The 14056-nt window shown below is 39.1% G+C and overlaps 1 protein-coding gene across 1 annotated transcript in view; it reads left to right on the top strand.

Annotated features, from left to right (window-relative positions):
* TEK (TEK receptor tyrosine kinase) overlaps positions 1–9799 on the top strand; it is a 39291-nt gene extending 29492 nt beyond the window's left edge. The window contains exons 13-23 of the mRNA XM_059834442.1: positions 1173–1472; positions 1944–2095; positions 3333–3543; positions 4504–4614; positions 4968–5158; positions 5536–5649; positions 6508–6578; positions 7183–7223; positions 8149–8245; positions 8733–8832; positions 8944–9799. Coding sequence (XP_059690425.1) covers positions 1173–1472; positions 1944–2095; positions 3333–3543; positions 4504–4614; positions 4968–5158; positions 5536–5649; positions 6508–6578; positions 7183–7223; positions 8149–8245; positions 8733–8832; positions 8944–9018 — 1463 coding nt within the window. The 3' untranslated portion in view covers positions 9019–9799. The remainder of the gene's footprint in view (positions 1–1172; positions 1473–1943; positions 2096–3332; positions 3544–4503; positions 4615–4967; positions 5159–5535; positions 5650–6507; positions 6579–7182; positions 7224–8148; positions 8246–8732; positions 8833–8943) is intronic.
* Positions 9800–14056: the final 4257 nt, after the last annotated feature.

Here is a 14056-nt window from a genome sequence, read left to right as displayed (position 1 = left end):
TATTATGAAGACAGCTCAGTGTCCAAAGAAATTCTTATGCTGGAAATTATCAGGAACTAACAACAACTTTAAAAAAAAAAATGGGAAAAAGAAGTTAAAAGCTTGGGAATCCACATCTTCATTTCAGTGCAATTCATGCTTCTGACACACGTAGTATTTTCTTCCTCCTCATAATGATGAACCCACAAAGTTCCCTACTCCAAGCTCTTTTGTTATTCCAAAAACCACTCAGACCCTGCAATTCAGCTATGTTAATACAGAAATAGCAGCAGTTAAAGAAGGAAGAGTAGATACAATGCAAGGTAAAACCCACATGAGCAAAGAGTAGTTAAGTGTGCTACACTGAAGATCAATGACCACCCTTGCACTCCCTGAGTGTGAGTAGTGTCCTTTCATAATGCCACAACAAATGCCCTGTCTGAATGAAGTACCGTCTGAACAGATGTCCATCTGAATGGCTGATGGGTGCCACTGCCCATACCACACAGTGGAAAGGTGGGCTTCTCCCTCCTTAGAGGTCATGTGAGGAGGCCCTCGCTGAGGTCCTACATATATTAACAGAAGTATCAATGGCTGTCATGGGACACTCCAGTTTCCTGAGCTCTGATGCTAAACCGCGCTAAGAAAAAACATAAGGGTACTGTTTTCCAGGAGCTACTTAGCTTAGTAGTCATGGGTGTGTCCACACGCCCAGCACTCACCCCTGCCAGTGTTTTTCTGATGCAATTTGTGGAAATGTTGTTATCAATTTCCCTTCTTTCTAACAGCCTGTATCCTGACAGGGAATTGCTCTCTGAAGCAGTGAAAGTATGGGAACTGGGAATCACATTGGGATGATGATTCAGTACAGAAGGAAATTAACCTTTTCTGCATTAATTTGAAAGCAATCGTGTTGTCCTTGCATACAGCTCAGAGCATTTGTGTCTTCATCCAAGGACGGCAGTATACTGAATGCCACTCCAACCTCTGCTGGAAGTATGGAGTACTGCAATATGGGCGATAGCATACCAAGTTCATAAAACCACTGCATTCAGTTACCACAGCTTGTCAACAAAGTTCTGCTTCTGTTTAGCACTGCAAAAGCACCAAGGAAAGTGTTTGGCTCACTGCAGGAAGGAGAAAGAGGTGGATGTCCACTCCAACGCTTTGTATCTGTTTGTGTTTGTTCTCAGGAATCCCTCCTGCACCATACAACATCAGGTTTTCTAACACCACAGACACATCCTCAGTCATCTCTTGGACAACTGCTGAGGGTCATTCCATCTCCTCCATCATCATCAGCTACAAAATTTATGGCAAGGCTGAGTACAACCACATCGATATTATCATAAAGAACACCAGCATTACTCAATACCATCTCAAGGGCCTTGAGCCAAACACTGTGTACCAGGTTCAGATTAATGCTCAGAACAACATTGGCTTAAGCAACCCAAACACATCATTTGAACTGAAGACTCTTCCAGAAACTAAAGGTTGGTTATGCCAGCGTGTTGGACTTGCACAAACCAGGGCCGGTGGTATAAACTAGTTAGCTTAGGCAAAGTCATAATATTATTTTTTTAATATTAGTTTTCTTTTGCTTTTAATTTTGACATGATTCTTAGTTCACTGCATGGCATTGGTGAAGTGACAACGTACAACATTTGTGTGTATCCACTAGAAAGTGCCCAACAGCTCATAAATTAAAGGAGCTGCATATAATAGGACTATTAGATCACTGGACTTGACCTCAGCTCTGCTCTGCTTGAACTCAGTGGGACCTGCAAGTGCTCACACATCTGAAAGTCAGAGCATCCAATGTCTGTGACATTTTTGGAAAACAAAGGGATGTATCTCTGTCTTTGTACAGTTTACAAGACAGGAGTATTTAGCTATACATTGTTCATGGCTTTTTCAGAATCAGCTGGAAATAATGATGAACTCTTTATGTGCTTCCTCAACAGCTCCATATGAATCAAAAGGAGGCAAAATGCTGCTTATTGCTATCCTTGGCTCTGCAGGGATGACCTGTGTAACAATTCTCCTGGCCTTTCTCATCATGCTGCAGTTAAAGCGAGCCAACTTCCAGCGCCGAATGGCTCAGGCTTTCCAGAACGTTGTGGTGGGTTTCCAGCTTTCCTGCATCAGTGTGGTTATTAATTTTGGCCCCATCTTTTCCCATTTTTTCCAATTCCTTTTCTTTGGCCTTCCCAAATACTGTCTTCTCTTCATGTGTGCAATTAGTACTCTTGTTATAAAGCTTCTTTGCTAGTGAACCCAGAGCTAAATCAATCACAGTTATAAGCTGTGAGGTAGAAAACCTGTCTTGAAAAAAGTTGCACACCATTTATCTTTCTCCCTTTTCTGCCTTGTTGCACCTGTGTATGACAAGTACTGAGCCAGACAGAATGGAGGAGCCTGTTCTCCCTCTATGAAGTTATTCCTGACTTTGAAAACTACAGTATTTTTTAACGGTGCTTTTGAGCATCAGCAGCTGCTCTGTCATGGCTTTTCAACTCGGGGACAGCACACCAGGGATCAGTCAATAGCAACATCATAGCTCTGGCTGTGAGGAAATTGCTGAAGGTTGTAACATCACGTAGAAATCTCTCTCTATATATACACACGTATATATAGGCAGTAGGATCTTTATCACTCTGCTGTATCACAGTGCTGTTCTCTCACTTCAAAGGGGAACCCGTGGAGCATAATGAAGCTGGGCCAAAAAGCTCCTCCATATGGATCTGCATAGGTAGTTTCATAAACAGGGGGCCCGAGGGCTCATCCAAAAAGATGATCAGCCACACAGAATAGCTCCTGCTCCTTGTTCTGAAACTTTTTACACAGAAGTATTTCATGGGAATGTGTAACTGAAGTGGAGATGTCTCCTCAAGTATGGAGGAAGATAATTTCCTCTCTCTTTTGTTTCCTTGCTTCTTCTTTCCTCGGTCTTCCTACTGAGCCTAATCAGCACAGGATTTAGTCAAACCTAATATGAGATAAATCTCAAACCTAAGACTTAAAACTGGTTTTGAGATCAGTTTTATCAAATTATTTTTGCCCATCTCCTTCTTCTTCAAGGTGATTATAAAACTGTTCAGGAGGCCTAGGTCTACAAAGGTACTTATGCATAAATTAGGAGCCTGATTTATTTTGTGGATCTGGGCAGAAATGCTTCATGCAATTAATGTCTAAAGTAGGTATAATTGTCTACAGTACTCACTCTTGTGTAAGCAAGAGATGGATCAGGCTCTGTGTGTGTGTACGTGAGTGAGCACAGCAGTATTCGGGGAGCATCGCTCAGTAAAGTAGAAATCACTGTTAATGATGTCATTTGCTTAACTCTGTTACAGAGGGAAGAGCCAGCTGTACAGTTTAACTCAGGTACTCTCACCCTGAGCAGGAAAGCCAAAAACAGCCCAGATCCCACTATTTACCCAGTTCTTGAGTGGAATGACATAAAATTTCAAGATGTGATTGGGGAAGGTAACTTCGGGCAAGTTCTGAAAGCACGCATTAAGAAAGATGGCTTACGCATGGACGCAGCGATTAAAAGGATGAAAGGTAGTAAAGATCAGAGACTGTGAGACTAAAGACTTTTCTTCATTGTTTGTTCCAAGTGTTTCTCTGTCATAAGAAATGCTTAGTAGCCCTATCCTAATGCTAAAATAAATATTCTAAGTTTCTAGTTAAATTGCATCAGCTGTCACTTGGCCAAGATTTGTGCCCCGGCAAAGACTGTGTTTCTGCATGGTCAAGTTGGTTTATATTTCTAATTGTTACTATCATTAACTATTATGTATTATTCAATTCATAGGTCCGTATGAACTTCATGTGTGAGCTCACGTGCAAAGTGGGAGGCATTAAAAGATGTATTTAATAGAGAAAGGAGCACAGAGCTAGCCTTGGGGCACAGCATTTGCTCATCTTGCTTTACCTTAGTCATTCAGAGACAACTGTATCTATGCACATAAATATATACATACTGTAAGGATCACTCATTTTCTTTGTACTCATTGGGCATGACTGCCACGTTCCAGAGAGAACTACAATACATAGAATACTGCAAGAAGGTACATATTTTCTTGCCATTCACTAGATCTTCATCTAGGCACACTGGGAGACACTCTTAACAGCTATGATGATCGTTTAAAAAAGAGCCAAGGTCTGCATGCAGGCAGAAATAATCAACAGCACACACATGGAAAGATTTTTAGGCAGTTAGTTTTCATATGATCTGCTACAACATTTTACATTCTCAAAAATATGGGAAGTGACTTGGTGTATTAAGTTGTTTTCCTTCTCTGCAGATGGCTGCTACAGACATTAGGTTCTCTCTTTTTTCCCTTCAATTGAAAAGTCCTACTTTTTTCAGTAAATACTAATGTATCTCAGCATTTTCCTCTTTCTGTTGGGGCTGAAGCAGTAGTGCCCCAGGCAGCCCAGAGTCCTCATAATTAACAACAATATGGTCATAAAATCCGTTCAAAGGAAAACATAAATGCATGCTTATTTGATTTTCAGAGTATGCCTCAAAAGATGATCACAGAGACTTTGCTGGAGAACTTGAAGTTCTTTGTAAACTTGGTCATCATCCCAACATCATAAATCTTTTGGGAGCATGTGAACATCGGGGTAAGATAACTCCTGAATGCATATACTTCAAAAATTAGTTTTTAAAAAAAACCCCACAGTACAGCCCATACAGTCCATAGAAACACTAGCTTATAAGCAGGTATTTCTGCAACATTTGTTAAAAGGCCAAATAAACTTGGCTTTAGATCTACAAGCCCACATTAATCCCTCAGAAATTATGTTCTTCAATAGCTCTAAATTCTCCTCTGTACATAGGAATTATGTTGTTTGATATATCCCGTCCAGTCTGTTTTATGTTAATTTCTTTTTCACTCAAAGCAGTGTAAGTGTCCGAACACTATTACTGACTGTCCTTTACTTTGTGATACGCTCACTATCTGATGTTTCATTAGGATATCTTTATCTTGCTATTGAATATGCCCCCCATGGAAATTTACTGGACTTCCTCCGGAAAAGCAGAGTGCTAGAGACAGACCCAGCATTTGCTATTGCCAACAGTACTGCATCTACACTTTCCTCTCAGCAACTTCTGCATTTTGCAGCAGACGTTGCTAGAGGGATGGACTACTTAAGCCAGAAACAGGTCAGTCTTTCACTTTCCACCCACTGAAAGCAAAGCAATTCATTTTTCAGGGACTGTGCCTTTTAATAATATAAAAATAAGGTTTTAATTTTAGCTTCTATAGCACCTACTGGATGAGGTTTATTTCATTGTGTACACTTAGCCCTATCAAATGGGTCACAGGGAATCAAGGAAGAGGCATTAAAACTTACAAATGACACGGTAACTAACTGCTTTCATCTTCAGATAAAGTTTAAAATGTTCTTGGTAGTGACATAACAAGCTGTTTGTTTTGGGTTTTGCTCTTATTCTGAATGTTTGCAATTTTCAATATAGCACTAAAATAATACATGTAAAACTCATAGATACAATGCCATTTCCTTTCTTTCAAATTTTAGTTTATTCATCGAGATTTGGCAGCAAGAAACATCTTGGTTGGAGAAAATTATGTTGCAAAAATAGCTGATTTTGGCTTGTCAAGAGGTCAAGAAGTTTACGTTAAGAAGACCATGGTAAGGATCAAAGCACACTGATATATTCTGTTTTCCTCATTTTTTTTCTTTTCTTGTTTCTTACTTTTTTATATGAACAAAAATGCAAATTAATGGGTACTACAGAACTGATTATTTAAATGTTATATATTAACATGTATGAATAGTTATATTGTGTTTATTAATATACAAACATTACTTGTAAATCAGTTCTCTACCATGTTTATAAAATAATATACAATGTAATTGAAAATTATTTATATTAATATGGATGGCAGTAAAATAATGAATTTTGCAGCCAGTTATGAGATTTAGTAAAAATGTATTATAAAAAACCATATAATGTACATTTGACGTATGAAGAGGATATGTGCATGTGGGTGGTTGAGTATAGCTATGAAAATAATATTTTCATACCAAAATTTGTCCAGCTGAGGCAAGCTGGTCTAATTCTATTGAACGAGGCCAAAGCTAGCAAGACAGTAACCAGAGGCATGTCAGGATCTGTGAGCTGAAAAAGCAGCTGTCCAAAGCTAATGCTTTGGAAAATCTGAAAGAGGAAGATATATAATAAGCATCATGTAGTCATAGACCAGGAATAACACCGGATGGTCAAGGGAACAGTATTGGTTAAAGGCATCGTAAGATATCACTCAGGAATTATTTCCATTTCTTCTTGATGTTGGTCAGATAAATTTTCTATTAGCTTTCATGTGAACTGTTGCTTTGAGAAGTAAATGCACAAATTATTTCTTTAAGATTATTTACTTGATTAAGCTTACTTGCTTAGTCAGTTTTCATTAAGCAATGGGTGGGGTATAAACTGCAATATTGCTATTCCAACCACCAACAAATAAACTTTCATGAAATAATTTCCAGGGACGGCTTCCAGTGCGATGGATGGCAATTGAATCTTTGAATTACAGTGTTTACACCACAAACAGTGATGTGTAAGTATGTTCTCAAGGGGCCTTTTTTTAATAAAGAAGTATTTTTCAATATTAAGGAAATTTTGACAGCCAGGATGAGACACCCACTCTTAACTCAAAAAACTCAGTAGCTCTGTCAGCATGAGTGAGCAATGGAAGCAAAAATAAAACCCACAACAAAAAGTTTACTTTTTTTCATCATCAGTGTCCAAACAAGTTCTGTGTTCACAAGCTGATTGGATTTGGGCCACTACTTCAACTACATTTCTCATTTGAGATCAGAAACCTGATGAATCCTTGAGAGACCCAGAGGAACTCAGTATGTCAGTCAGGAAACTGAAAGTGATATTTAGCAAAGCAATTCTGTAATAGTGCTATTTGCTGAAAGCTCACAGTCTAGTAAAGGACTCTGGTTGATGGACTCACAGTGAATTAATTTTGCTTAAGTTCTCACTCCTGCTTTCTGATTCTACAAATGCTATCATGATACAAAAATTTATAAAAAAGTATAAAAGAATGAATCACACTTCTCTCTGTTCTCTGAATACTAGCAAAACTATCTACCATTTTAAAACAGAAATCTTGTTGCATTCTTGTTGCACTCCATAATATCCCTCTGTTGCAGATGGTCATACGGTGTCCTATTATGGGAAATTGTTAGTTTAGGTAAGTATCTGAATTTTGTCCTGCACAAATAAACCAATCTGAGCCAAGCCAGCTCCATTCACTCAGTCTGATAAAAATTTATTCCTTTGAAACATGATTTATAGCCCTAATCCAATATGTTTTGAGTTTGATGGGTGGCTTTTTCTCAGCCTTCCTGAGTTTTAAACCAAGACGAGGGGGGTGGGGGGGGCAAACCTCTCCTATTCCAAGTATTCGCGAAGAAAATTTTTGAACATTAATCTTCAAATAAAATTTAGAGTTCATTTCTGCACACACCTCTATTCATCATGTACGGAATACAGCCTCAAGCCATTCAAAATGACTGTGTTACATAGTCTTTATGATTTGCCTTGGAGTATGCCCCGTGGTCTGTTGGCCAAGAGATGCATATGGACTGAGGTGCACATTGTATACTGGACTGATCAGGAACTCTTGCTTTCTAATATGTTCCCAGCTTTCCTTACTAAATGGGTTTGCACTAGGTATGGATGGGAACTAACACATTGCAGCATGGAAAATCAATAGTCTAAGCAACCAAACATCTGCAAAAAGGGGCAAAACCAGCTTGACAATAATATCTCCATGAGTCCGTACCAGATCATCTTAATACCATGCCTATTGCCGTCAAGGGTATTGCAAAACCAATTCAAATACAATCAGATACAGGACCTCAGAGTTGGAGAGAAATTCAGGACAGCCCCACAGATGAGAAAAGTTTATACTTGCTTTTATTTTTCTCTTTGATACTGTGCATTAAGCAGTATGGAAACATTAACAACAAAAATGTAGTTGCGAAATATTCCCCAACGATGAACTAATTTACCTGTTACTGAGTCAGTCATTCTTTTTCATTTCTGCTATGAAACTAAACTGTCTTTTATTAAGAACCCCTTGTGTTCATGACAATGGCTAAACTCTGCTTTAGGTGGAACACCATATTGTGGAATGACATGTGCAGAACTCTACGAAAAACTGCCTCAAGGGTACAGACTGGAAAAGCCTCTCAACTGTGATGATGAAGTGTAAGTAACTGCCTCAGCAAAAAAACCTGAAACAGAGTAACACAACATCTGCTATAGGAAATATATGATGTCTACAAGAAACTAATAAAACAAACATTTTTTCAGGAAAACATAAAACCTACATTTTTAAAAAAACATTTTAAAAAGGGTGCACAAGTGGAAATAATTACTTAAGTTCTTTTGTACCCACCATGCACTGTTATGTGCCATGAACCCTTTCCCAGGCTCTCTGCTCCTACCAGATTTCCTGTTCTTTACACAACATGGCTGGGCTTTAGCTCAAAGAGAGCTTTTTGATTATTCCAGAGAAAAAGAAAAATCTTTTCAGACAGCAACCAGCTGTGGAAAATGTAACCCCAGCTTTTAACCCAAAGGAAAATCCATTTTCCTTTGAAAAATGGAACGTGCACAATCTTCCAATAAACACGAATTTGTAGCTTTAACCTATGCATCTAAACTATCAAATGTTGGTGTTTGATTTTTAAAGATATGACCTAATGAGACAGTGCTGGAGAGAGAAACCATATGAAAGACCATCATTTGCTCAGATACTGGTGTCACTGAACAGGATGTTAGAAGAAAGGAAGGTAAGAATGAATCCCTAGAAAAGAATTAGGCCTTGAATAATTTCAGTATACTTTAGGATTCTTGAGATAACGTACCTTGCACTACAGTCTTTCTCTTTATTTCCTTCACAGACCTATGTGAACACTACCCTATATGAGAAGTTTACTTATGCAGGCATTGATTGCTCCGCTGAAGAAGCTGCTTAAGACAGGAGAAAACTTCATTCATCAATGATGTATTGAAGAAAACCAAAACTCAGTCTGCTGGAGCCCAAAATGTGATGTGCTGTGTAGAACTGTGTATAGCTCTAACTGTATATAATACAGTAATACTGGTTTACTACAGATATGTATGTGTATATCACACAGTAACCTCTGCCTCCACAGGCTGTAGAAGTGTATATACTGTTTGGAGTAGGAATAGACTGAAGTCACAAAATCTGCTGTTTCATATGCAGGGTTTTCTTTTTTCCTAGTCATGTAGATACAATGTATACATACATCTATTGTAATGCATTAGGTATTGCCATCTTAGATATTTTTGATACTTTCCAAGAGCTACTGATAGCAAAGTCGATTTCTTATAGCAGTATTTCATGGACATTTCATTGTGAGTCAAACAAAAATGCTAAGCTCTATGCAACAATGGGAGTTGCAAGCAGATGTCAATCCAGTATGTTCACCAAAGATAATTAATTATTAAGTAAGACTCCTATTTGAACGTAAAAGCGAGCTAGTAGAAATAATCTGTTCAAAAATTCTATTGACACTTGTTAAGATATAAGGCATGCTGTTGCTCTTTCATTGCCCAGTTTAACAGACAGTGTTTGCCTATATGTAAAATATGAATATATTTTGAAGTGTTCAATGGTATCAGAGGCAGCCATACAGCAATTATCATGAAGCACAGGATTGAGGAACATACTACATATTGTAAAACACATTTTTACAATTAGTCTGGATACACATGAGGCTTATTCAATTTGTATTTCATTTAATAATTTCACTGCATAATTATAAATTACTACCTGTTACATACAAGCAGGGCTTACTTACTTTTGCCTATTTTATCCCTTACGCAGTTTGTAGTGTGGTACGGCCTCTTAAAAATACTGTACTGAAATGCTTCATAACAATGACATTTGGCCTGCCAGAAAGATCTTCTAGTCCTTAGGTCAGACAAATAGAGGCAGGATTGGCCTGAGCTTCTGGTATCAAGTCAACCATGTGGGAACCTGCGGACTTACTCTATTCAAACTTCACAAATCAGCTAACCTCATGCTTTGCGCATATGTTCCCCTCATGCCCCTGTGACTCACCAGCTCAAAACTGACCATCGGACCATGGTGAATTTCTAGCTGGTGGATCAGGTCACCCCATAAGACTTGGAAGAAGATGCTAGAGAGAGAAAGAGAAAAGGTTTCCCCTTCTGATACTTAGTTTGTGAGTGCGTATTTGGTTGGTTACAAGGCAGCGATATCACACCAGAGTACGGAGTAATGTTACTGGCATACACTAGGCTGACTCAAATAGGAGAAGCACCAAAAGCCTTATTAAAAGGGAATAAATCAACAAACAAGGGTGCTGAGATCACTTGTGTGGCCTTGTGATAGGCAGAACTTGCACTGTAAGTTCAGGTGCTACAATCTGAGTTTACAAAGAGCACACAGGTTCACTGGACCAAGGAACAACTCCAAAATGGAAAAGAGAAACAAATTCCACCATATTTTTCATAAAAGACTACTTGGCTGGGCACTTTTGAAGCATGGGCATTGCATTTTGCAGTCCAGCCGGGTTCCTACAGGTCAGTGAGGTGAACAGGAATGGACCTTCATGGGTGTTTTCTAGGCTGCCAGGCAAAGCTAGCTAAGAACTTTTGCTGGAACTGCTCCGCTTTCTGTACAGAATTTTTCACAGGTCCAAAACAGGTCATTGTTTCACACATCTCTAACAAGCTGACATAACTGACTATTCTGCTGCTTGATGTGAACCTCTTCTGTGGCAGACTTTTACTTGGACGAATATGCCACATGAGGAAAGAATCAGAGTGTCATTCATCAGCCCAACGGGTCTTAATACTCTCTGCAGTTTAAGTGCTCAAGTCTCACTGTAAATTTAGCTGAAGGTCATTTAAGTGTCCTTATAAATGTTTTTCATATCATCATTTAACATCGTGGCACGCACTAACTTTCTAATCTGCTGCAATGAATTTTTTTTTTTTAATTGCCATTTTAAAAAATACACAGAAGAAAACAGTAACTCCAGCACACAGCTTGAGATGTCTCTATTCAGTCTATACATCACAGAACTACAGCTACTCAAAACATCCACTAGTTCTGTCAGAGTCTCAGGTAAACGAATTGCTTCTATACTTGCAATGTGCACTGGGTATCCTAGGTTCAATAGCTGATTTTACTGTCTGTTGTCCAGTGCTGGAAAGCCCGATTTATGGCAGTGGGTGGAGTATAATGGTTTTCAGCTTAACCATTAGCAGGTTCTATGTTCTGCCTTCCACATCGCACTACATCAGACCCCATCTCCCCTCCTTCCCCCATGTCTTCTATTTGTTTCTTTGCTGCCAAGAGTGTAACGCTACCAGTGCCAACAGTTTTCCATTATTCCAAATACCCTACATTTGAACAGTCTTTATACACTGCCACCTATTTACACCTGCAACATCTATGCACAAGCTTAGAGTATCATCAGCTATACCCCATGTTGGTTTTTTGATATCACAGCATTAATTTTCCCATATGCTCTCACATACAGCTATCAAGCTCATACTCAGTACAAGTTTTTGGTTGGGAAAGAAAAGTAGTATCTCAGACAAGGGGAGTTGGCCATGCTTTGAGCAGTATGTGATGTAGAATGGCAGGTAACTGCATACAGTCAAGCGTTATCCATAATTAAAAAGAAATTATCAGATAGCCGATCAGAGAAAGTGAAGCCTTTAAGAACAAAAAGACAGAAGCAAAAGCTCCACACAACTTCTCCCGCAAGCCGTCTCCCTCACCATCCTCAACCTCCATTTAGTGCAACAGCTCTGATTGTTCAACAGTCCGAGCGCAGACAAAAAAATAAAAGTCCTTAGTATGTCCAAGCAAAACTCAAAAAACAGGAGAATGCAGTGTGCTTGGCAGGAAAGCTAAAAAATTATCTGAGAACAGAAGGAAGTAAGCCTCTTCTCAGCAATATCCAGTGACAGGATGAGAAGCATTGGGCATAAACAGAAATCTAGGAAATTCCGTTGAGTGTAGTCAAGCTATGGAAAAGGTTGCCCAGAGACGTTGCAAAGTCTCCAGCCTTAGAGATATTCAAAACCTGACTGGACACCACAGACGACTAGACTGAATGATCTCCCCAGATGCCTTCCAAACCCAGCTATACTGTGATTCTGTGAACTCTGCAAGATGGGGGAAGGGTAATGCATAAAATAAGCAGAGGCACAGCTCAAGAGCATGAGCAATTAAATTACAAGGGTATAGTTCAGCTGTGGTCAAACACAAGTTTTCCGGCTTGCTGCTAATTCCCTCCCCATGCTGCTACATGACATTCCCTGCTCCCAACACACCATTTTACCTTTCCCCAAGTCACATACTGATCAGCCATTCCCACATGCAAGGTAACTGGTTGGACACAGGGGGACACTGATTAAACAGCTAGAACAAAGCAAAACCAAACTGTTCCAGGCTGTAAGTTAAAATCCTCAAATCAAGCAAACTTAGCGTAATGTTTCCTTTTAATACTTCAGAGCTCTTTCTGTATTCACTTAATAGCGCAATATATGACACAGGTGGTGTGCTTGTTTCAGCAAGTCCCTCTGTAAACTATGAAGGTCCAATCAGACCACATCTCCAAAACATGAACGAAGCTACCAGCTGCTGAAGATGCTGGGTCAGGTTTTGCAGTAGTTAAGTCTGTATCATAAATATGTGTGGGAAAGAGAAAAGTATGCTTACACCACACAGCAGCAGACAGATGACAGAGATGTGACTCAGAGTTAAGTCGCTGTTCCAATTATTAACTGCACCTATATTCACACCACCTTTCAGTTTTGGTGAAATCTCATTACTTCCAGCAACAGAAGACTGTTTTATTTTGCTATTTTTACAAAAAAAGTTAGTATCTAAAATTTTACTTACTGTGCATAGTATTTTATCCATTTGGTTTTAATAATTTAATAGTCAACTACAAGAAGTTATGAAGAAAAGTCAGATGATGGAGATTCCTTAGATGGCCTATAGAGCCTCAGTTATCAGCTTGGTCACTGCTAACAGCTTGTTGAATGACTAACACAGGTTTCTCTGCTAAGTAGAACAGGTTCTACAGAGTAGACATTCATCTCTTTCCTTAGATTTACTCAAAGCCAAATAATAAAGGCAATCTTCACTATAAAGACTTACTTTCAAAGCTGGGAGGATCCATGAGCAAGTCTGTCTCCTTTGTAAAGAACATGCCAAAGCCCCTTCTCTAAGCTGTAGTAGGGCCTGTATACAGGGCTATTCTGTTAATATAGCAAGAAGTATTACCAATTCTTGGGTGAAGGAAAATCAGCAGGTTTGGGGTTTTTTTGACATTCTGAGCAGCAGATACAGGACAATGAATACACAATGCTATTTCTGCCCATAGCTATCGCCTGTCAGTATCTCACAGAACACGACACATCCCCCAAGTACTTTACTGGGTAAGAAGTAGCTATAGTGATTTTTAGCCTTCAACACAGATTTAGTCATGCAGCATACTTGTTCTTCGGGGCACGCCTATGAGATCCTCTTTACACTACTGATTTTCTCTTACAGGGTCCTCAGTCAAGACCATTTTCCCTCACCACTGAGCTTTCTTTGACAAATCAGTGCAAAGCATAACTTCAGCTCAGAGCTAGTGTTGTACAAAAAATGTGGTCCGTTCTTACACTTTCGTTTCCTTCACACAAAAATAAGTGGCAACAGAGTTTAAAATCCTCCTCTCTGAAGGTTGCAGATGCTGAATCCTATCTTAAGCGGGAGACAGGGAATTATAGGTTGGAGTATAGTCCAATTTTAGCTGAAGCAGTGAACATACTCACTTCTTGAAATAATCTACTTCTAAGTCAGGAAAGCTTATTGCTTCTACAGTTGAAGAGTTTCCTACAGGCTCAACTTATTTAACAGACCAGCTTATTTTGCTCCAGAAGAGGTCACTTTTCTACCATTATGCCTTTTTGTGTCAATTAGTATATTAAACATGATTAAGTTTGTTTTCTCTC

The sequence above is a fragment of the Gavia stellata genome, chromosome Z, assembly GCF_030936135.1.
Source record: "Gavia stellata isolate bGavSte3 chromosome Z, bGavSte3.hap2, whole genome shotgun sequence".
In the NCBI taxonomy this organism is placed as follows: Eukaryota; Metazoa; Chordata; class Aves; order Gaviiformes; family Gaviidae; genus Gavia; species Gavia stellata.
The sequence above is the reverse complement of the archived record's forward strand: the minus strand, read 5'-3'. Positions and strand labels throughout refer to the sequence as shown.